The sequence below is a fragment of the Leuresthes tenuis genome, unplaced genomic scaffold (assembly GCF_036924035.1).
Source record: "Leuresthes tenuis unplaced genomic scaffold, fLeuTen1.0.hap1 SCAF_18, whole genome shotgun sequence".
NCBI lineage: Eukaryota > Metazoa > Chordata > Actinopteri > Atheriniformes > Atherinopsidae > Leuresthes > Leuresthes tenuis.
In genome coordinates, this window is record NW_027325372.1 from 32,739,996 (window position 1) to 32,763,079 (window position 23,084).

Below are 23,084 nucleotides of genomic sequence, written 5' to 3' on the forward strand. Positions count from 1 at the left end.
TATTCCAACAGGTGGAACAGTATGAGAGCGCAATTGGTTTCAAACTACCCAATTATAAGGCAGCCAAGAAGTTGTGGAAAGTGTGTGTTGAGCATCACACCTTCTTCAGGTGGATTATTTCAGTTACTTCTTACAGTATTGTTGAAAACACTGTTCAGATTTAGCTCAATAGCCTTTTGTCTGGCACTTGTTTTGAGCTAGTGATCTATATCCTTATTCTTTGTGTACAGGCTGACCTCCACTGAGATGGCCACCACTCCTAGGAAGTTCCTGGCACTGGGCTCTAAGTTCCGTTACAGTGGACGGACTCAGGCTCAATCCAGACAGGCTAGCTCTCTGATTGCCAGACCAGCTCCTCTGTTTCAGCGCTCCTCCAGCAAGAGAAACTCCCGCAGTCTGGACGGAGGTACATCATTAGTGTTCACACAAACAAACTACATCCAGCATGGCTTGGAGGTTTAAAAGAGTTTTGTTTCTTTTGTATTCTTCAATCGTCTGTCTTGTGCCTTTGTAGCAGAACAGATGTAGTGGAAACATCATCACAGCATTTCTGCACACACAGTCTGAGCCCTAGTAAAACAGAGTGACCTACACATTCAGCTTTAGCTTCAACATGTATTTCTTGTAAATGCAGAGAATTACAGAAAATGTCATTTTTCTAAGAAAATGAAAAAATGAGCTGCTTTACTCAGGTATCGTGATTTTAATTTCCTGTTTAGTTTTACCACTTCATGGTTTGGTACAGCTAACTTCTTGTTTTCATTGCCGGTAGTAGCAGTAACACAAGTGATTAAGTGATACATGCAAGTTGGTTCAGTGCTATACAGTGACACTGAAACACTACAGAGAGCTGATTGGTGAGAGAGAATCATCATAAATAACTCTGTACAGAGAGCTCTGCGCACACACACACACACACACACACACTTTCTTGTTCTATCAAGTTGTTTGAAAGTCTGCCTCTCAGTTTACAACATTAACATCACAAATGTCTCATTTGTGCACATGCAGTGCTCATGACTGATAATGACATGAGCGTTTATCAACTGACTATAGATTTGTGGACTGATTTTTGTTTCTCTGGTGACTAGAGCCATTTCCAAGCCTTCTGAACTAAAATCCATAAAATATAGAATATGTTTTCAGTCAAATGTTAAAAATTAGACATTTTAAAATACAAATATTAGCTCACCTTGAATTTGATGTAGATTTACTACACTAAACTCTCACCATAGATGAATGGATTGAACAGTTTTTGCACAGAGATTGTATTTATTGAGATTTGAATTGGTGGTGAGAATCGGTCTTTCATGAATCAAAAAAATTATTGGAAGTATCTGTAGGAAAAAATTGTGATTTATTTATTTGTTTTTTGGAGGGGGGGTTCTTTTAAACATTGAAGGGCGGGAATTAACCATTAACCACTTTGACTTGACTTCATTTTTGACCCCAGAACATCATGCTGACCAAGTTCACAAAATTTCATACGAACCCCTTCAATTGATTTGGCGATATAACTTCCTGTCTATCGTAATTCTAGGGTTCAACCATTGCTGATTGCTGGAATCACTTACGCCAACCACATTCACAGTTTTTAGTATTCTGCCAGTATAACTTTTTCGTTTGGCAACATATTATTCTGTTTGCAATAAAGGACTGTTTTTTCTCAACCTGCATCAGAGTCAGGTGACATCTGTCTAGTTTCTGCCTCATATCCCTAGTTAGCTGACGCTGACTGACCAGTCTGCAACAACAGTCTTCTCCTGTTATATTATAAATTCAGAAATGTGGGATTAATTTTAAGCATCACTGCATAAGTCTGCTCCACTGACCGTATGCAGGCATTTGCCATCATTCTGCATTAGTCTTGCTTAAATTCTACATTTGAGAAACATTTGATTAGAGTTTTTCATGATTACACTCCAGAGGGCAGGATGAGTGATCAGTATCAGCCATCTTGTTTTCTTTCCAGCAATGGAATCTACTCCTGACAACAAATCCAGTCGTCCAGTCAGCGCCCCTGTAATGTCACCAGTGTCTCCAGGTGAGGCATCCCCATCGCCACTGCTTTCCACACTGCCTTGCCTAGACCACAATGATGGCTCTACCCCCAGAAACCAACGCTCTACAGACAGGAAAGTGGAGGTAAAGGCGGAATGTAAGAAGGCATACATCAAGAGCCCAAAACCAGGCTCTGCTCCAGAAATCAAGGTAGGGTGCTTCAAATGCATCATTTCTTATGTTCGTACAATCAGGCTTTCTTTCTATTTATCACTGAACCTTAACAACCTTAGAGTGACTCTATGATCCCAGACCAGAGTAAAGACTGTTTCATGAGCAAATTTAGAAATGAAGTGTTATAAATGATGTATGTACACTTTATGGTACACCCCCCCAGAAAAAAATGGAGTCATCACACATTCATTTTTATGTTCACTCAGCTTTTTTATTTTTTACACAAAACAATTTCATTCCATAGCTGAACATTCTGGCTTTGTAACGTACCGAAAAATATTCAGAAAAAAATGCTCAACATGTTCTGCTTTTTTTTCATTACATTAGGTGGAGGGAAAAAAAAGTGAAATCACGAAGCAAGAGAATGAGTTATCACTTAGTTTCAGCTGCTCTGTCTTTTGTGACAGCTTGACTTCTTCGAGGACTTCCTTAGTGAAGTTTCTTGTTCAGCAGCTGACAGATGGGCTCTGCAGAACGGAGCATTTCTTTCAGTTTCCACCATAAATCTGAACTCAGACTGAGATCTGGACTGTTTGCTGGCCATGTCACTGAGCCGATGTGTCTTTGCTGAAGTAAAGTTTGAAGCCTCTTTGCTGTGTGCAGAGATGCATCATCATCCAGAAAAATGAGCTCAGCATCAGCAAACCTCCATTTGATTGAAGGACTGTGTCCAGCTGTACATCTCCTGTAGAGCTAATGGCTGCCATCTCCGCTGGTCCTTTACCTGACATCAGCTCCATATCTTCAGTGATGCTGGAAATGTGCTGGTTTTCTTCAGCCAGTCATCTTATGATCCAGGATCATCTTCTTGTTCAGAGCAGATTTGTGATTGATCTCTGAATATCACTTTCATCCAAGCATCCACAGTTTTTTATTTCTTTTCTTGTTCATTTTCTATTTTCAGACATTGATTTGCGTTTTCTGTCCCGACTCTTTGACGCCTTCCTTGGTCGAACCTGTCTGCTTTCCTTTTACAACCTTCCCATTTTGTTTGTTCTTACTCCACATTTCAGACAGCTGACAGGGAACATCCAACATCCTCTGCCACACTCTGAGCTGAATTGGCTTCTTGAAGGAGTTTTAGAATCCCTTCCACTGACAGCTCTCTTGTTGGGGCCATGCTTCCTGTCAGTCATTCAGGTGCAGCAGCTTGTTCGGCTCTGCAACAACTCCAACTGATGACTCATTTGCATATTTAATTATGTGCGTATATTGTGTGCAATGATTCCATAATTCTTTCCTCAGTTGATTTCATATTTTTCCTTTGCTTCATCTGAAAAAAAACAAATTCATCAGTAATCAGTTTTGTTTATTCTTTTACAAAACTTTCAAGTGTGGTGATTCCGTAACTGTAATATTTTAATGGTATCTGTTAATAATAGTATTTAAGGACCATGGTAAGCTACTAATAAATACATGTTTGAAGCTTTTGATAGAAAAGATAGAAACATAAAGGATTAGTTGAAATGTAGTATATGCATCAATCTAATTAAGGAGTAATGCTGTAACTAGAAAAATATGCATGACTGCCATGGGAAGGAAAGGCATGTGGTTATGGCTTCAGACAGGTTTGTAGCCCTGTTTCTTGCTTGGTATTGACTCTTAATACATAAGCTTTGTGCATACTACCAGACCGTGGCCAGGAGAGAGCGGAGGCACTCCCCAGCTGTGATCAATGGGGAGAGAGACAGAAAGAGCCAGGTTTGTTTGCCTGATTCATGACCAGAAAACGTGTTAGCAAAGGTTAAATCTTTCCGTCAATGAAGAAACACAGCGAGTCATGGGGTGTTCGACAACCAAAGGATATAAAATAACAAGTTAAATGTATATAAACACAGTGAGATCAATACACAGAAAAAGTTTGATTGATTAAAGTAAGAAATTATTTTTTGTGAAATAAGGACCCAAAACAAAATGTACTGTCTGTTTTCAAGTATATCTTGCTGTGACCTGCTGTTGGACAGCCCAACTCTGCCCACATCCATTTCAGTCAGCCATGTTGTGATATCAAATGTGGATGGATAACACGCCTCACCCATATCCAAATCGGCCATCCTGTAGCCGAATTGCTGCTCCTTCAACCATGCAATTCATGCAGGAGATGCTAAAATCCTTTTAAAGATGCTTTCTGAGGCAAAGCTTTTATTTAAGTTCACTTGCTTTCCATGATAGTTTTGGTCATTTCGATTATTTCAATTGCCTATTAATGGACAGATAAAAAGAGACAGAAAACAGAAAGGGGGGAATGACACTCAGTAAAAGGCCGTCCGATGCGGGATTCGAACAGGCGCCGACAGCAGCGAGGACTGTAGCCTCTCTACACGGGGCGCCTGCACAGCCCACCGCTACGCTACGACCATCCCATCCGCCTGTTTTTAAAACAACATCTCCATCCACAGGGCCAACCACAGCGGTCTCATCAGCTTCTTCTTAATGTTTGACTGTTGATCACTGTGGTTTGTTGTTGTCTGAAGCAGTGGCGGCGCCAGAGGATTTTTTTCTGGTTTAACTACGTTGGAGCTAACCCACACAGCGGTGGGGCTCAAATCAGTGCCACAATTTCAATGTGAATATATATCTAATAAAACAATACCCTCCCACAGACGGTATAGTTAATAATTAAGTTGTCCTAAAGCCACATATATTCTACCACACAACAGCCAAGAGTCAAAACACAGCCCCGACCAATTAAATATGCTAATTAGGCAACAAGACCGCAGCAAGGAAGAGCATGAAACAGGCAACACAGTCAGCAAAGTTTCCAAAAACAATAACAACAATGTTAAAACTCACAAGGTTGAAATTTTCAAATTGGTTTTTGTGACGAGCAAAACGACGAGAAAGCGCGCTCACATGAGTGACATACATCTGACGTGTTGGACTCTGCACTTCTCTTGGTTTTATGGTAGGGCTAACACAATTCTTGGTGGGGCTATAGCCCACCAAGCCCTACCCTGGCGCCGCCTATGGCTGTGTCTGAAATCACTCCCTAACCACTATATAGTGATCACGCCATTTTGTAGTGGTATCCGAATGTTTAGGGATTTTTGATGCTCACTATATAGTGCACTGAATGTATCCCACAATTCACCGCGAAATGTAGTGAGCATCTGATGGTCACTAACCGGAGCACGATATCCCATAATGCATTGGCAGAAATTCTCTGGGCTGCGGGTAAGGGATGGCAGACGGACGTTGAATTAATATTTAAACTAGTAATAGTTGCTGCTTTATCTAGAAAATGAACATAAATCGTTGAATAAGTAAAGCTTAATTGGCCATTTATTAATGATGGCTAGTACAGTGTGTGACTAACAGCTGAGTGAATCTGACCATTCTGACTGCTCATACACAAATGGATTAATCAGTTTGTCCAATATTGTGAGACAGGAAATAAAGGAGCTGCCTAAGGTTCAGGAAGTTTCGCCAGTAGGGGGTGTAGTTTGACAGAGCGTAGTTTATTGTTCAGAGAATTAAGAAAAAATTATATTACTCTAATTAAAAAGGCAGTAAAAAGTAGGCTGACACTCACAATTTGACGACGTCTACAAGAGCAGCACATCTTCTTCTTTCACTCTCTCTCGCAATTCTAATTCTCCTCCGTATCATCATTAATTTAATTTTTGTTAAAAGAAACTACCATATTGACAGAAGATGGCATTTCGGTAGAGGTACCTGAGTTTTCTTAATAACGGTAAGTTGTTTTTTTCCCGGTGAATTGCTCGTAGTTAGCCGTTGGATGACAGGCACGAGATAAATTCGTGAGTTGTGGAGCAGTACAACAGTTAAACAGAAAAAAAGTGTAAAACGAACAGCATGTAATTAAACATTCCAGTAGGTTACACTGTAACTTGCTGTTACTGAAGAGCCAAGAGAATAGAATATGAAAATATGCTTAAATAAAAATGATATGATTACACATGAGTAATCAAAAGCCTCTAATTTAACAAAAATGCAGTAGTAAACAGACAAGATTGTGTGAGATGACATTAGAATGGTACGTTTTAATTGTGTGACAGCGATGACGTAATTACCGGCGCCGAGAGTAGTCCGAAAGTGTCAAAAGATTTTTCTGTTGAGCTCACTATAGTGCACTACATTTATTTCCCTATATAGGGAGTAGGGAATGAGTGAGGGATTTCAGACACAGCCTATGTCTGAAGTCATGAACGTTGGTGCTCAAGTATAATCTGTATGCCTGAAACTCAGTGAATCCAGAGGTAAACGTTCTGCGGTGCAACAATAAGTGCGATTAAAATGCGTTCATTTTATTAAGGCATTCATTTTTGTGCAATTAATTAGTCTTAATTAACACGTTAAAGTCCCGGCCCTAATTAATTTATGTTTACGAAGGAAAGACTCACAGACATTGTGAGCTGTATTGGCTTAAAAGTTCTAACTGCTTCTCTTGTTTGACCTTTGCCGGAGAGACGTTTTAGATGTGGGAGGGGCTTCTTACAAACCAAGATGTTTGATGATTCAATTCCAGGTCGCAGTGAGAGGCTACACTCTGTTTTTGGGTTCAATGTAGTGTTCAATTAAAAGAAAAACCAAGTAAGACAATATTCAGAAATGTGAAATTTTTAAATTAAAACCGTCTGCCTGATATTTAATTAAATCCCCTCGCCCCACCAAACAGCTCTGTCTCATTGTGTCATGGACACAGGATCTCTGTGGCTGACCTTTGGATCTTTTAGGTCCTTCATGATTTGAGGTGGGGCCTTCATGAATTGAACTTGTTTTAGTGCATCTCATTGACTTTTAGTCAGATTGAGATATAGGGAGTTAATCATGTTATTAGGCTGTTGTTTTTTAGTGTTTTTGGCATGTACACATCCACATGAATCCAAAAACCTAAAGTTTCCCAGGAAAACATTACATTGTTACCAGATTAATGTTAATGTAAACGCAAAACTTGTTAAGGATTTTAATGTTGTGGGTGACAAACTGATAAAAAACAATGATGTTACTGATCATTGTTTTTCTCTAATAAAAATACAGCAAACATATTTTTCCTTGTTTCCCTGTTTGGTATATTCAGATATAAAATAGAAAGTCAGTTATGGGAAACAAAAGGGGGGAAAACACTCAAAAAGGGTAAGAAAAAGAAGAAAAATAGGAAAAAAGGAGACATCAAAACCCTCTCCAATATACATTTATTTAAATGCATACAAACGTACTCTGATCTGCCATAATATTATGACCACCTGCCTAATATCGATGTATTCTCCTCATCCTGCCCAAAGAGCTCTGACCAGTCAAAGCATGATCAAAGAACATCTGAAGGTGTACCAGGACCTCAGCAAAGGATCCTTTTGGCCCCTCCAGTAAATACCTGCTGCACATACATCAGTGGGTGATCTTACCGTTTCTATATCTGGTATCCTGCTTGTTAAATGGAAAGGTCTACATAAAACACAAATCATGTTAATGAGAAAATACATATCTCCATATCTTTAAAAGTGACCTCAGTTCAAGGTGCCAGTTCTTCTCTAGGTGGGCCCAGAAATGGTACAATTTGTAGGAGGCACTGAACACTATTTCTTTTCAATGTGAAGCCAGTGTGTATATGTACCGTCTTGAACACATAAAAACACAAGTCTCATTTGTGCAGCCCAAAAGAAATGTTTAAAAAGTTTGAGTCTAAAACTGGGGCATTTGTATGTCATATGATTTTTTACATAACTTTATCTAAACTGTCAAAACTAGAAGTACGGGCAGAACACTAATGTATTTGAGTGTTTGATTAATGTGTGTTTCAATTTGCTGTTCATTGAAATGAATCACAAAATTTTTTCAGTTCCTTTGATGAGTTCAGGAATCAAGATTGTAATGGTATACTACCTGTATATGTTTATGCATTTAGCAGACGCTTTTATCCAAAGCGACTTAAGTATGTAGGGTAGGCATGTAGGGTTAGGGGGTCTTGCCTAAGGACCCTTACTGGAGGTAGTACCTTTCATGCTGGGGATTTGAACTCAGGTCTCCCACATGGAAGGTGGCAGTCATACCACTACACTATCCAGTCCCACGACACTACCTACTATGCTAATTAGTTTCATCTTCCTTTATCAGGCATTTTTTAAATGTCCTTCAAACTGGGTAGTATCAACTTATTTACTCTTCCATTTACACGATTTCCCTCTAATCTCTCAAAAGTTGTAAATTACATGTACACAGAATGGCCACAGAATTCACATAGTGCAAAAACATGATGTCACCCTAACCCTAACCCTAACCCTAACCCTCATGGATGTCATGTCCTCAAAACCTAATCCTATTGATGGTCTGTGGGATGTGCCACAACAAGTTCATTGGACACCTCACCTAGATATCTCGTGGACTAAAAAAATCCACTGTCAACAGCCAGTTTTATATGTGAAGAATTTTATGTCACCAAACTTTTATGTTACCTAAATCTGTCCTTATCCTTGATAAGCAATGCTGTGAACAATGGTTTAATACTGCTAAGAAAGTTAAAAGGAGAGCTGTCATCAATTGAAGAATTTTATATTTTATTATTGTATCTTGTGCATTGGAGTTTCATTGATAGTGGCTTAACGCAGATCAAAAGATCAAAAGATCAAAAGAATAGCAAATTATTCATCCCAGTACTGTCCTTTGTTTGGGAATTTGTTAGATTTGACCAAAAACATCACTTGCAAATTATATATCAGAGGAATTTTTACGCTTCTTGAAAATCTTTCTTGCTTATCAATTTTATGTTGTGTAAGTGTCTTTATTTAACATGTCTTTCTTCTGATGTGGAAACAGCACTCTCTTCAGGACAAAAAGGTGGAAATGGTTCGCATGAGGAAGGTTAGCAAGTTTCTGTGCTAGCTTTCTTACTGATCTCCCATCCCTGCATCATTGCCAAATTTAAGAGACTTCATTTTCTTTTTTGTGTACAACAGTAGAGTTTTCCATTGCAGAGGAACACAGTGCTTTCATCTCTTGACTGTTTTAGAATTTGTGGCTGAGTGTCTCTGAAAACTTGTACACATCATTTCAACTAGAACATTCTACCTCCTCTTCCAGGAGACATCAGTCTAATGATCACATTTTTACTGGGTCACTATTGCTTATCATTACATATACTACTACTACTATGAATATTATTATTTATAATAAATTCATTGCAAATTCGTATAGAAATCAAATTTATAGTTACATATTTAAACAAATTATATGCAATTATATATACAGTATATATGTACAAACTCCACACTTACCCCTCTTGTGGGCAGTATCCTCTCGTTTTTAAAGCTTGGGTCCTTCTACGCAGTATCTTAGCTGTTCCTAGAACTGCACTCTTCTGTCAGAGATCTCTGATGTTATTTCCAGAATCTTCTGGAGTCACACAGGCCCAAATGCTCAGATTACCACTGCTGCCTTCAATTGCCACATCTTTTCTACTTGCGCCTTCAGCCCTTGGAGTTTTTCAAGCTTCTCGTTCTTTCTACTGCCTTCTTCTGTAGTTTGTCGACCACCACAATGTCCAGCTGGTTAGTCATACCCTGTTTATCAGTCTGGACCTGGAAGTCCCACAGGATCTTAGCTCGGCCATTCTTCACCACCTTTGGTGGTGTCTCCCGCTTTGACTTTGTGATTTGTGGTGGAAATTTTGGTAAGGCTCAGAGTCAGTTATTTTCTTCTGAGGAGATAAGAGGCTTTAATAATAACATCTTGCAAGAGAGAACAACACAGTACAAAATACAGAGTTGCTCTGACCACTGAGGCAAAGACACTCAGTTATATTGCCCATTGTCACGTCATCTCTCTTTGGGTATAGTCAATCGTTCTTCTACCGTTTCCTCCCTATTCCCAGTTAAGGTTACCCGGACACAGTCATAAATATCAGCTTCATCCCTGTCCCCCTTAGAGTGCAGCTATGTCGTTTTAACAAGCTCACCATTGTGAAGAGGAATTTAAGAAAACAGGACAGGGTGGTATCTTGCAGCTCGGTCATTTGCAGGTCATACACAGTAACACTCAATACAATGCATATAAGAATTAATTTTTTAGACTTCAAACCCATACAAGTACAGCTCAAAAATTTAAATATCGGTATCCATAGCCACTCATTGGGTTGATGTGGTGGAGGGGGTTTCGGGCTATGCAGAACAGCAGTGGGGACAAAGCAAGGTGGTGGACATATTTGTACACTAAAGGCCAAAAGTTTGGAAGAAACTTCAAGGTTCTGTTCGCAATGCCTTTCTTAAAAACCAGTAGGAGTTCTATGGATTTTGGGATGTATTTAGTGCATGATCAAACTTTACTTTCATTGATAAGCACCATTTTCCTTAATTTACCTATAGGTATACATTGATGTTACCAGGCCATTGCTGAATAAATGTTAACAAATGTAGGTCTTAGATTTTGGGTCCAGAAGATTTTCAAGAGTCACAACTTCAGTGCAAACATAAAAAAAAATCATAGTTTACATTATTCCCTTGGATTTTGCATACAAACATCCCAATGAACCTCAACTGTGTTCATATATCAGACAAACTATCGCAGTAATAGCTTAAAAGAAACCGCAAACAAGAGTACAGTTTTGTACATTGAGGAAAGATGAATACACTGAAAGAGAAATTGCCACACCTAATGGTGTCCAACAGAGAAGTTCACTACACCCTGAAGAAACTAGAAGAAAATGGAAGTCATGATGATAGAAAAAGGTCTGGAAGAAAGAGGGTTACTATAAAAGCAGAGGGTAAACATATCATTGTCAACAGTAAGAGATATCAGCACCACAAATAAGGGAGGAAATCAACATGACAAGGTCAAAACCCACATCTCGAATAACTATGAAAAGATATTTGAGAAAGGCTGATCTGAACGGTTGTGTATCTGCAAGAAATATATTACTTCATCCACAGAACAAATATTGCACGTATGCTGACTGGAAACAAGTTTTTCTGGACCGACGAAAACAAGTTTGAACTATTTGGTTAAAATCCCAGTCTATGTCTGCAGACAAACTGGTCTTAAATCACCATGCATAACACCCACCATAAAGCATGGAGGTGATAGTGCCATGGTATGGGGACGTTTTGAAGTAAAGGGTATCATGAAGAAGGAACAGTACCACTCAATCCTCCAGCATCAGTTACATCTGGATGAAGACTTGTGGGTCCAAGCTCTGTCAGGATTATCTAGACAAAAAAATAATAGTTCTTTTAAAGATGGTCTGGCCCCCTCAGTCTCCAAACCTCTCTCCAATTAAACTTGTGTGGGACGAATGGGATCGATCAGTCAGAAAAGTGCATCCCACAAATCAGCAGTTTCTCATTGATGAACTTAAGAAAGCTTGGAATGCAATTCCTGGCACATACCTTAAAAAAAACTTGTTGAACAAATGCCTCGTATATGCCATACTGTTGTAACATCCAGAGGAGGTTACTTTAAAGAAAGTAAAGTTTTGAATAAAAACAATAATAATTACAATAGTCATATTTACTTTGCTGCACAGCTTCCAAACTTTTGAACTGTAGTGTATGAGGGACAGTTCTATCGATCAGTAGATGGTGTTACTCCCATTTCCCACTTCCCCCCTGGTAGTGAGCCATGTGCCTACTCCTTTTATCTGCTATGATGCCAGAAAGGAGTTTCAGTGACTGGCAGTCCCTTACATGATCAGAGTGGGTCCCATCCATTAGCAACTGGTTCGTTTGTGCTGCTAATGGAGTGCAGTTAGTTTCTTTAGCCAGTAGGCGCGTATCATGTCAGCATTCCAGCTCTCTGGATTTCTTCTTGTTCAGCTCTCAGATCCACTTTCATACGTGTACCATACACCATGTGTAGGCAATGTGGTTCAGTGTCTTGCCAAAGAATGCTTTGACGCTTCTTCTTCCTTAGCTACAGCTGCCCAATATGCTGTTCCAGTATTGTTCAGTCTCAGCCCTGGGTGGGTCTGTTCTCAACTTATTTCTCTGCCACTAAGCAAACACTTTGGATGGTTCAGTAGAGAACATCCTATCTACTCTCCTGGCTTTTGCTTCTCTGGTGTATCTTCTCAGGCGGACCAGAGCTGTGAGTCGTTGTTTGACAGTCTTCTTAGGGATTTCTCTCTTTATTGCATCTTTCAGAAGCTCTGATAGCTGGCTATCCATCCGTGTTGCATTGATCTTGGCATCCAACCTTCATCTCCATGTGGGATTCTGCTCCTTACTCCTCCTTGTGTTGTTCATCTTGTAGCTAAGCATCTCTGGGATCACTGCAGCTGTGATGTACATCAACTTATTGGTCTCTGGGATGGTCCCAATAGGTATAGTATATTGTGCTACATTCACATCTTCTAGTAGACTTTCAACCTGCCGAAATGACTACAGGCCTGTAGCACTTTAATCATATCAAAGTGCTTTGAAAGACTGGTTCTGGCCTACATTCAAAACAGCATCCCAGATACCCTGGATCCCCTGCAACAAGTTGGCTTCAGACGCAATTGCGGCCTCCCTCCATCACTCCCTCTCCCAACTGGAAAACAAAGACTCCAACATCAGGATGCTCTTTATTGACTACAGCTCTGCATTCAATACGGTCATCCCTCACAAACTCACCCACAAACTATTCACACTTGGTCTGCATCCCACCCTCTGTGACTGGCTCCTGGACTTTCTGACAGGCAGGCCTCAGACCAACTTTATAACTGCATGGTACGGCAGCACTACAGCCGTGGACCATAAATGCCTGCAGAGAGTGGTGAAGACCACCAAAAAGATCACCAGGACACCATTTCCCTCTCTGCAGAACATCTACCACCGCAGAGTACACTGAAGAGCTGCCTCCATCCACATTGACCACACCGACCTCCACACAAGCTGTTCATACTCCTACCCTCAGACCAGATGTACTGGAGTGTTAAACGTCACGACTCAAAAACTTTCATTACAACTGCCATCAGACTCCTAAACAGCACATAGCAGCCATACTATAGACAATATTTCAATATTTCACTGCTTCTACCTCAGGAACTGCACACATTGGACTTGATCTCACTATTGCACCTTGAATGTTGCCATTGCACTCTTGCTCAGTTACAGAAGTGTTACTTTCATGGACAATATTCCACTAATTCTCTACCTGAGGGAACTACACAAACCAGACTTATGTCACCTATTGTATTTTTGTACACGCTGACCTTTTACTTTATTGTGCCTTTTTACTTTATTGTGCCCTTTCAATCTATCAGCATTCTTGCGGACAGCAAAGGAGGAATCTCATTGTACAGGAATGTGTTTCTGACATGTATTGTATATATGACGACAAATGCTTGAATCTGAATCTGAAAAGGTAAGTGTTAAGGTTTTCAGGGCTTGGTACCCATTCTCAGATGGTGGGGATTATGATGTATCCCCCTGACCTGCCATCCTGCCTTCCCTTGCTGTAACATCTTTATTGTACCTCATCTATGTCTAGTTGTGATTGCAGAATCAGTTTCCAAACACTAGAACACTGGGTTAGAAGTTGTTTCTTAGTTAGTTTAGATGTTGGGTTTCAAAGTATCAACTGGTCCCAAGTCCTTTGCATATACTCCTTCTCACTAGGATTATTGGAATAGTAGCATTCCAACAATGTGAGATTCTCCACTCTATTCCATGACTATCTAGTAGCCCACTTGCCATCAGTATATTCTGGTCCCACCAACACCTGATGTCTGGCTTCAATTCTGTGTTTCTCGCTCATATCATTATTAAGGTTGCTGGAGGCATGCCCTGACCTAGACAAATGCAGCGATTATCAATTTTAGGAGGACCGGGAATATGCCAAACAGTTTTTCTATCCTGGGAGAAAAGTTGAACTACAGATACCTGGATGCTACCTTGACAAGGGACTGAACTGGAAATACAACACTGAGGCAGTCTTCAAGAACCAAAGCTCAGACTCCTCGAGGAAGCTAAAGTCCTTCAATGTCTGCAACAAAATGTTGCATATTTTCTATAAGTGTGTGGCAGAGAATACAGTCTACTTTGCAGCCATCTGTTGGGACAGCAGCATCAGAGCCATTGAGTCAAAGAAACTGAACAAACTGATAAAGATGGTTGGCTCTGTGCTGGGGATTGCTCTTGAGTCCTTGAAACTGCTCGTAAAAAGAAGAACGCTGCACAAGTTGATGAACATATTGAACTACACTGCATACTCTCTACATAACATTGTGATCCAACATTCAAAGGCTTCCTCAGATCCTCTGCAACACAGAACAGTATAGGAGGTCTAAACTGCTACTAATTAACAACAAATTAATAAGACTGACACTGAATCACTTACTGAGTAGTTGAAGGCAGCGGCGTATTAAGGACAGTAAATGTTCATTTGTAGTACAGTTTTTGATACCCTATCATCACATGAAATAATATGTAAACCATGCCATTTGTACTTTTTCATAGTTATCATCAATTTTGCCCAAGATTTGTATGTACTTTTTAGGTTACAGTCTTGCCATTTTGCCCATTTACACACAATTTGAAACACTTTGCTTCCATTCATAGAATCGCTGAAAGGCTTTCAGTTTGTGCAGTAGTATGCATGATAGCTCACATTTTTTGGAACAATGTGTGATGTAACAGTGTTTGTTTATTATTCAGTAATTTTCATCCATCCTTACTAAGATAACTTAAATGCTCAAATTATTACTCTACATTATAGTGAACGTGGTTTTTCTCTTAAATATGCAAATTGTGGAAGACATGCAGTAGACAAGACAGGCATATGTAGAGATACTCTTCTTACCAGTGGCATCCTTTTCATGCAAAGCATATTCCTGCTGTATTTTCATTAGCATCTATATGATTTTGAATAGGTATAACTGGTGTTCGTGTAGCTGTGCTCCTCATCTTTCTGCTGCACTGAGCTGAGCAAAGTATGAACTGCATATAGCACTCAGTGTTCCAACCCAGCAGCTTTTTTGCTTTTTGTTATTTATGTCACTGTCGTAGTCATTGCTGCTATTGTGAGACTTATTAAAATCATGTGTTGTTTACAGCAAGCTTTCTGTTTTCCTCATTTTCCACAGAGGAGAGCTAAGAGACTTGAGGGTGAAACTATTTATATCAGACATAGCAATTTAATGTTGGAGGTTTGTATCTTTAGTATTAATTTTTTCTGCCTGCATGAATGTTGTGTTGATTTTCATTTTGCTTGATACTTTTCTTTGTGTCTTTCTTTGTGTCTTTCTTTTTTGTAGCTTAACCCCAAGGGGTTGGCATGCAGTATTTTCCTCTCTGATTTTCATGCAAGTAGCTTTACATCATTTTAATGTTGTATTTGTCATGTAAGTTTTTCATCCAAGAAAATATATGATTGGAAAATACCCTGTCATAGTAAAACTGGCACTACGGCAACAATTTGTCTTTGGTACTGAAACAAACAACTATTTAAAAAATTTGAAACATGTGATAAGACACCATTGAAAAGATCTTGAAAACAAAGTGGGGGGAAAAAAAGAAAAAAAAGCAAGCTTTATGTACCATTGATGATTTAGCTTGACTTTGATATAGTATGTCTAAATGCTTGCACTGTGGTTTGAGTCATGTCATGCATTTTGATTATGCTTACACTGGATCCCGCTCTTTCCAAATTGAAACTAGACAGTAAATTTGGGATTCTGTTTCATCTGATGGATGTTTTCACGTTTCAAATTGACAGTATTTTCATATTTTTGTGAACTTTAAAGAACAACTCCAGCAGCATAAAGTCAGCCATTAGTATTAGTCAGGGTTAAACTTAATTTAACAAAAGTTTGTAGGAAAACGAGTGCTTTGCCGATATGTTGGTATCGTGAGCAAAGCTGAAACAACTTGTAGACCAGAGTCTTATGAGATGTACCAGTTCTACTTCACCTGTTCACCTGTTTCTTTGTGTCAATGTTTCTTGCCTGACACATCCAAAGGACTTCCAGAAAATTGTTTTTGTCTAAGAACTTTAAATCATTACCCTCTATGATTGCACTCAGCCTGCCAGTGCTGCATATAACACTGCAATACCGCTGACAAACTGCTGCGATTTGATGCCAAACAGCGACTGGCTTCCCTTGGCATAGGCTACTACACTATTCCCTGCGGGTGTGCTATCAATATGGCAGTGTTGCAAATTTGTGGTCATTGCAGCAACCCATTTGGCGAAAGGACATTTCTATTTTTAGCTAATTTATCATTTAAATAAAGTGAGTGGGTGATACTGGTTAATTAACATACAAGTCCATTTTTATACAAGTCAGTGATTACAGTTAAGCTACTTAGCATTTTCCTAACCTTTTAACAGTTGATCCCCTGTACAGTTTGACAAACTAATTGCCAAAGCAGCCCATGGCCAGCAGGACTTGTTGGACTCAAATAACTGAAAGTGGTGTAGGTCTGGGTGTTTGTGATTTTTGTTTTGTTTTTGGTAATGAATCAGAATCAGAAAAAACTTCCCAGAGGGGCAATTCGGAGGGCAAAGAGCGAACTACATTTAAGAGCATGTTTTAAAAAATTAATTAAATAAAATATGTACAAAAATACTCAAGATGGTTGATGATGCGCAGCTGTATGGTAATTGCCCGTGATATAATGATATTGCATATTATTGTAATATTGCACATTTAAGCACACATCTTAAATTATTGTGACCCCTTTGAGTTCAGGAGGAGAATGGTCGCTCTCCTTCTCTGGGTCTAACAAGCTGGACAGTGGAACCTGCAACCAGTTGGCATCCGCTCAAATGCTGGGAATAGAGTGTGTGCTGAGTCACTGAGAATACGACGAGCCAGGCCACTTGCCTGCTGCTCGAGCACAGTGCTCAGGTGGTGGACAGGAAGTCTAATAATCTTAGAACACACCTTCACAATGTTGTGGAGGTGGTTCCTGTCCTGTAGGGTGATTGAGTGGTACCAGCAGCATAAGGAGAAAGCTAAAACACTTTCAATGAATGTGTAGTAAAAGGTCAGCAAGATGTTCTTACTGACAGAAAAGGAGTTAAGTTTCCTGAGTAGGTACATCCTCTAGTGGCACTTTCTCTGGATCCCCTCAGTGTTGGAGGAGAACCTCAGATGGCAGTCGAGGATGGTGCCCAGGTATTTGTATTCCTCTACTGTCTCGATCGGAGAACCATGGATCACAGTGGTGACAACTGCTGCCAGTTCTCTTCGGCTGCTGGAGAAGGTCACCACCATCTCCTTGGTTTTGCTGACATTCAGCTCCAGGCAGGAAGGGTCATACCATTCTACAAACTGCTGCAGAGCAAGTTCATGGTACAGTGAGGGGCCAGTCAGAAGAGACAGGAGAACTGTGTCGTCAGCAAACTTTACCAGGTGACAGCTGGGGTGAAATTATCTACACTCGTCAGTGTAGAGAATGAAGAGGAGCGGGGAAAGCACGCAGCCTTGTGGCCCGTGGAGGTGTGAGGAGATCACAGAGGTTGTTGTTAATCAAGACTTGTTGGGTTCTCTTGGTGAGAAAGTCCAGGATACAGAGTATGAGCTGACTGCTTAGGTTAAAGTTCTGGTGGAGTCTCTCTGCTAGGATGTGGGGTTGCAGGGTGTTAAAGGGGGAAGGAGCAGTCTGCAAACAAGAGGCTGGCATTGATGTTGGGAAGCTCCAGGTGTCTGTGGATGGTGGCAATGATGAAGGCTTTGGCATCATCGACATCTTTGTGACTTTGGACAGGGTTGACAAGCCTCTCCATGGCCTTCATCACCTGAGAGGAGAGCGCCACAGGGCGGTCGTTCAGGGTCATGGGGGGCTCCTCTTGGGAATAGGAACAATAGTAGAGTGTTTCCAACACTTGGGTACAATTCCAGTGCTGATGGAGGTCTGAAAGAGGTTCTGGAAAACACTCCCTAACTGGTCGGCACAGTGTCTGAAAACCTGGCCACTGATGTTATCAGCACCAGGTGCGCTGTTGGCCTTAGACGTCTTGGGGGCCCTCACCACATCCACGGTGAGGAAGGAGATGGGCAGGTCATTGGGTTTGAGGTTTGATCTGATGTCAGCTAACTGGGTGGAGTTGTTGGTCTCAAATCAAGAGAAGAAGGAATTAAGGTCATTGGGGAGAGATTCTGGGGTGTTGCCGGGGATGTTTACAGGGTTGCTGTTGGTGGGTAGGTTCATAGCTGCTATTCACTGAAGACCCTGCCAAGCTGAGCGGAGGTTTCCCTGAGAAAACTTTTCCTCCACTTTGTTCTTGTAGTTGAGCTTGGCAATCTTAATGGCCCTCTTAACCTCTTTATTGACCTATTTTTCTCCATCTCTGGATCAGAGAAGATCAGTTTATTTTTGTTGATGATGGTTTGTCTGGAGCAATGTCTGGAGTTCACAGCTTCTCTCTGACGTGGACAGTGGAACACCACCGGGGGTTTATGTAGAAACACACGCTGCCGCCATGTTGTTTACCTGTGACATCACATTTGCGATCGAGCCTCATGGGGGGGCCGAATCCATCGATGTGCAGTGCTTTGTTGTCATCATCATGATTAAGCCAGGTCTGTGTAAACGCCAGGGTAGAAGCGTTCCTGTACTTGTGAAGATGGTTCACATTGGCCTGTAGTTTGTCTGTTTATTTCCGAAGTGAGTGGACAATGGCGAAGATGACTGCCGGCAGCATCCGCTGTTTACATGTTTCCTGCTGCAGTCTCACCCTGATACCTAAATCAATATTTGTACCATGAGAAATCTAAATTCAATGAAATGTCATGAATTTGGGGACTTTACTGTATAATTACAGTTTTAGTTTTCAGACACCAGTATATAAAAACAGTACTAAAAATTGTAATCTATAACCAAAATATTTTATGTTGTTTTGTAGATTATCAACAACTTAGAAGTAATGAGAATCTCCTGGTTGTACATAGATAGTAGGTAAACAATTGTTTCAGTACCAAGCCTGGTGCTCTGATATGGTGTCATCAACTCTTTTCATGTCAGACGTTTTGACTTGCTAAAGCAGGAAAGGCACAAGTGTAAAAATGTGATTTAAAATGGTTTAATTTATTCAGCAATAATAGTAAGTTCTGTGAGTTAACGAGTATGCACAATTCCTCCTGTAAGAGAAATTTTCAGTTCAACCCATTCTTGTCCTGCTTGACAGGTTAAAAGGTGTAGAAAAAACATCATTTTCTCTTTCCCAATCACGCATGTCCCATTATTGTGACTAACAAATTCTGTTGTAGTTGTTCTCACTGGCTCTCATGGTTACTGAGGAATTCCTGTCTCCTTCATTTGAATCATTATCTTCATGGACTGGTCCATGAAGTCCAGAATACTGTCTGTGTGACTGAACGTCTGTTGCCCTGGTTACTGTGGTCACCAATATAAGGAATTCTGAGTTTACATAATGAAAGGGACAGCATGTTTATTAAACTTTGAAGATTTCATATTGTTCAAATCTACGTGTAATGTGAAAGAAATACCATAGTGATAAGCCCACAGACAAATTCTGCATCTTATTGAGCTTTTTTGGCTTTAGCTTAGGTTTTGTTTTTGCTGTTATACTTACAGTGTACCTGGGCTTCTGATTCAACCACACAGATTATGTCATCTCTTAAAGTGTCTGCACTTTACAGCCATTCGAAAAACACAAGGACATTTCATGGATTTTTCTTTTTACATCTCTGGACAAGCAATCAGTTGATCTGCTCAAAAACAGTGCCTATTTAGGAAAATGTACTAAAACAGAAAATAAGAATCAAGACTGCCAAAAAATGTTTACTGCGAGAATCTGATTTTCTAACGCCATTATGATATGATGAGCTCTCGATGGCCTTGACAGAATACATTGTAGATTCCCATAATACTGGTGTTGAATTGTAATAGATCTTCAAATTGCTTGGAAGATTCAATTCAATTCAATTCAATTTTATTTATATAGCGCCAGATTACAACAATTGTCATCTCAAGGCACTTAAATAATATAGTCCAATTCAAGCCAATTGGAATTCAATTCATTGTAATCATAATCCAATTAACTCATATAGAGCCAATTAAAAAATTTATATCCTAGCTAAGGAAACCAACAGATTGCACCGAAACTTGTCTTCAGTCCAATCTCCCGTCCTGAGCCTGAGGCGACAGTGGAAAGGAACGACTCCCTTTAACAGGAAGAGACCTCTGGCAGAACCAGAACCAGGAAGAAACCTCTGGCAGAACCAGAACCAGGAAGAAACCTCTGGCAGAACCAGAACCAGGAAGAAACCTCTGACAGAACCAGAACCAGGAAGGGTGGCCATCCGCCTCGACCAGCTGGGGTTTGAGAAGACAGAAAAGAGGGAAAAGAGGGGGGGAAAAACCCATAACACCATTCAAAGGATACCTGTTGGAACAGGGAAACACAAGTTAATAACCACAATAATGTCACATGTACATAAAATCATTTGAGAAATTAAACAGGGGGAAAAAGAGAGCAAAGTGAGGAAAGGTGTGACAGATGAGGTCCCCCAGCAGTCTAAGCCTATAGCAGCTTAACTATGGGATGTTTCAGGATTACCTGAGCCATCCCTAACTATAAGCTTTATCAAAAAGGAAAGTTTTAAGCCTAATCTTAAAAGTGGAAAGGGTGTCTGCTTCCCGGACATTTACTGGCAGCTTATTCCACAAGAGAGGGGCTTGATAACTGAAGGCTCTAACTCCCATTCTACTTTTAGAAACTCTGGGAACAACAAGTAAACCTGCAGTTTGGGAGCAAAGTGCTCTGTTAGGAAAATATCTTACAGTGAGATCTTTAAGATATGATGGAGCTCGGTCATTAAGAGCTTTATATGTGAGGAGAAGAATCTTAAATTCTATTCTGAATTTAACAGGGAGCCAATGAAGAGAAGCTAAAACTGGAGAAACATGATCTCTCCTGTTAGTTCTCATCAGAACTCTGGCTGCAGCATTTTGGATCAGCTGGAGGCTTTTCAGAGAATATGTGGGACAGCCTAATAATAAGGAATTACAGTAGTCCAATCTTGAAGTAACAAATGCATGAACTAGTTTCTCTGCATCACCCTGAGACAGGATGTTCCTGATTTTAGCAATATTACGAAGGTGAAAGAAGGCAGTCCTAGAAACCAGTTTTATATGTGCATCAAATGATCAATTCTGGTCAAAAATAACTCCAAGGTTCCTCACTGTAGAACTAGAAGCCAGGGAAATACCATCTAGAGTAACTATATAACTAGACAATTTCTCCCTGAAGCGCTCAGGTCCAAAGAGAACAACTTCAGTTTTGTCTGAATTTAAAAGCAGACAGTTCTGAGTCATCCAGGTCTTTATGTCTTTAAGACAGGCTTGTAGTCTGACCAACCTATTGGTTTCATCTGGTTTCATAGATAAGTACAGCTGAGTATCATCAGCATAACAATGGACTTTATGCCATGCTGTCTGATAATGTTACCTAATGGAAGCATGTATAAAGTAAAAAGAATCGGTCCAAGCACAGAACCCTGAGGAACTCCATGACTTACTCCAACGTGTGAGGAAGATTCTTCATTTACAAGAACAAACTGGAATCTATCAGATAAATATGACTTAAACCAGCCTAATGCAGTTCCTTTAATCCCAATAACATGTTCAAGTCTCTGTAACAGAATGCTGTGATCGATCGTATCAAATGCAGCACTGAGATCCAACAGGACAAGCACAGAAACAAGTCCGCTATCAGAGGCTAACAGGAGATCATTGGTAACTTTCACCAGTGCTGTTTCTGTGCTATGATGCACTCTGAATCCTGACTGAAACTCTTCAAACAGATTATTTCTATGTTAATGATCACAAAGTTGAACTGCAACTATTTTTTCAAGAACTTTGTACAAAAAAGGGAGATTGGATATAGGTCGATAATTAGCCAACACTTCTGAATCAAGAGTAGGTTTTTTTAAGTAAAGGTTTAATTACAGCAACCTTAAAAGTCTGAGGTACATATCCTATCAACAAAGACCGATTGATCAAATCCAATATGGAAGTGTCAATTAAGGGGAAAACCTCCTTGAACAGTCTGGTTGGGATTGGGTCTAACATACAAGTTGATGGTTTAGAAGAGACTATTGCTGTTGTCAGCTCAGAGAGATCAACTGGGCAGAAGCTGTCTAAATACAATTCAGGTTCTAAAGATACTTCTAAAGCTGCTCTACTTGATGATACATCAGTGATAATAATGGGAAGGATTCCATTAATCTTCTCTCTGATAGAAACAATTTTATTGATGAAGAATCTCATGAAATCATCACTGCTGAGAGTTAAAGGAATACATGGCTCAACAGAGCTCGGACTCTTTGTCAGCCTGGCAACAGCGCTGAAAAGAAACCTGGGATTGTTCTTATTCTCTTCTATCAATGATGAATAATAAGCACTTCTAGCTTTACGAAGGATTTTCTTATATGTTATTAAACTATCTTTCCAGACTAATTGAGACTCTTCTAAATTAGAGGAACACCACTGTCTCTCCAGCTTTCTTGCAGTCTGCTTTAACGCACGCAGCTGTGAATTATACCAAGGAGCCAACCTCTTCTGACTGATTACCTTCCTTTTCAGAGGGGCAACATTGTCCACTGTTGTAGGCATTGAAGCTATAGTGCTGTCAACAAGAGAGTCAAGTTCTACTGGAGTAAAATTTAGGTAGCCGTCCTCTGTCATATCAGCACATCGCAGTGAAGAAAAGGATGATGAAATCAACTCTTTAAATCTGGTTACAGCATTCTCTGACAGATACCTTCTATATGTAGAATTCTTCTCAGAAACCGTGTAGTCAAGTAATGTAAATTCAAAAGTTATTAAAAAATGGTCAGACAAGACAGGATTATGAGGGAACACTGTTAACTGTTCACTCTCAATGCCATAAGTCAGCACAAGGTCAAGGGTATGATTAAGGCAGTGAGTAGGTCTGTGAACACTTTG

At 40.0% G+C, this 23,084-nt stretch overlaps 1 protein-coding gene across 7 annotated transcripts in view; it reads left to right on the top strand.

Annotated features, from left to right (window-relative positions):
- The window catches only part of epb41a (erythrocyte membrane protein band 4.1a), a 92,991-nt gene that overhangs the window by 35,170 nt on the left and 34,737 nt on the right, over window positions 1–23,084 (top strand). For 4 of the 7 annotated variants that reach the window (XM_072370811.1, XM_072370813.1, XM_072370816.1 and 1 more), the window contains exons 10-15: window positions 12–109; window positions 231–406; window positions 1,973–2,211; window positions 3,868–3,936; window positions 9,010–9,054; window positions 15,251–15,313. In XM_072370811.1, the coding sequence (XP_072226912.1) occupies window positions 12–109; window positions 231–406; window positions 1,973–2,211; window positions 3,868–3,936; window positions 9,010–9,054; window positions 15,251–15,313 (690 nt within the window). The remainder of the gene's footprint in view (window positions 1–11; window positions 110–230; window positions 407–1,972; window positions 2,212–3,867; window positions 3,937–9,009; window positions 9,055–15,250; window positions 15,314–23,084) is intronic. The other 3 variants (XM_072370814.1, XM_072370815.1, XM_072370817.1) reach the window with 3 other exon arrangements.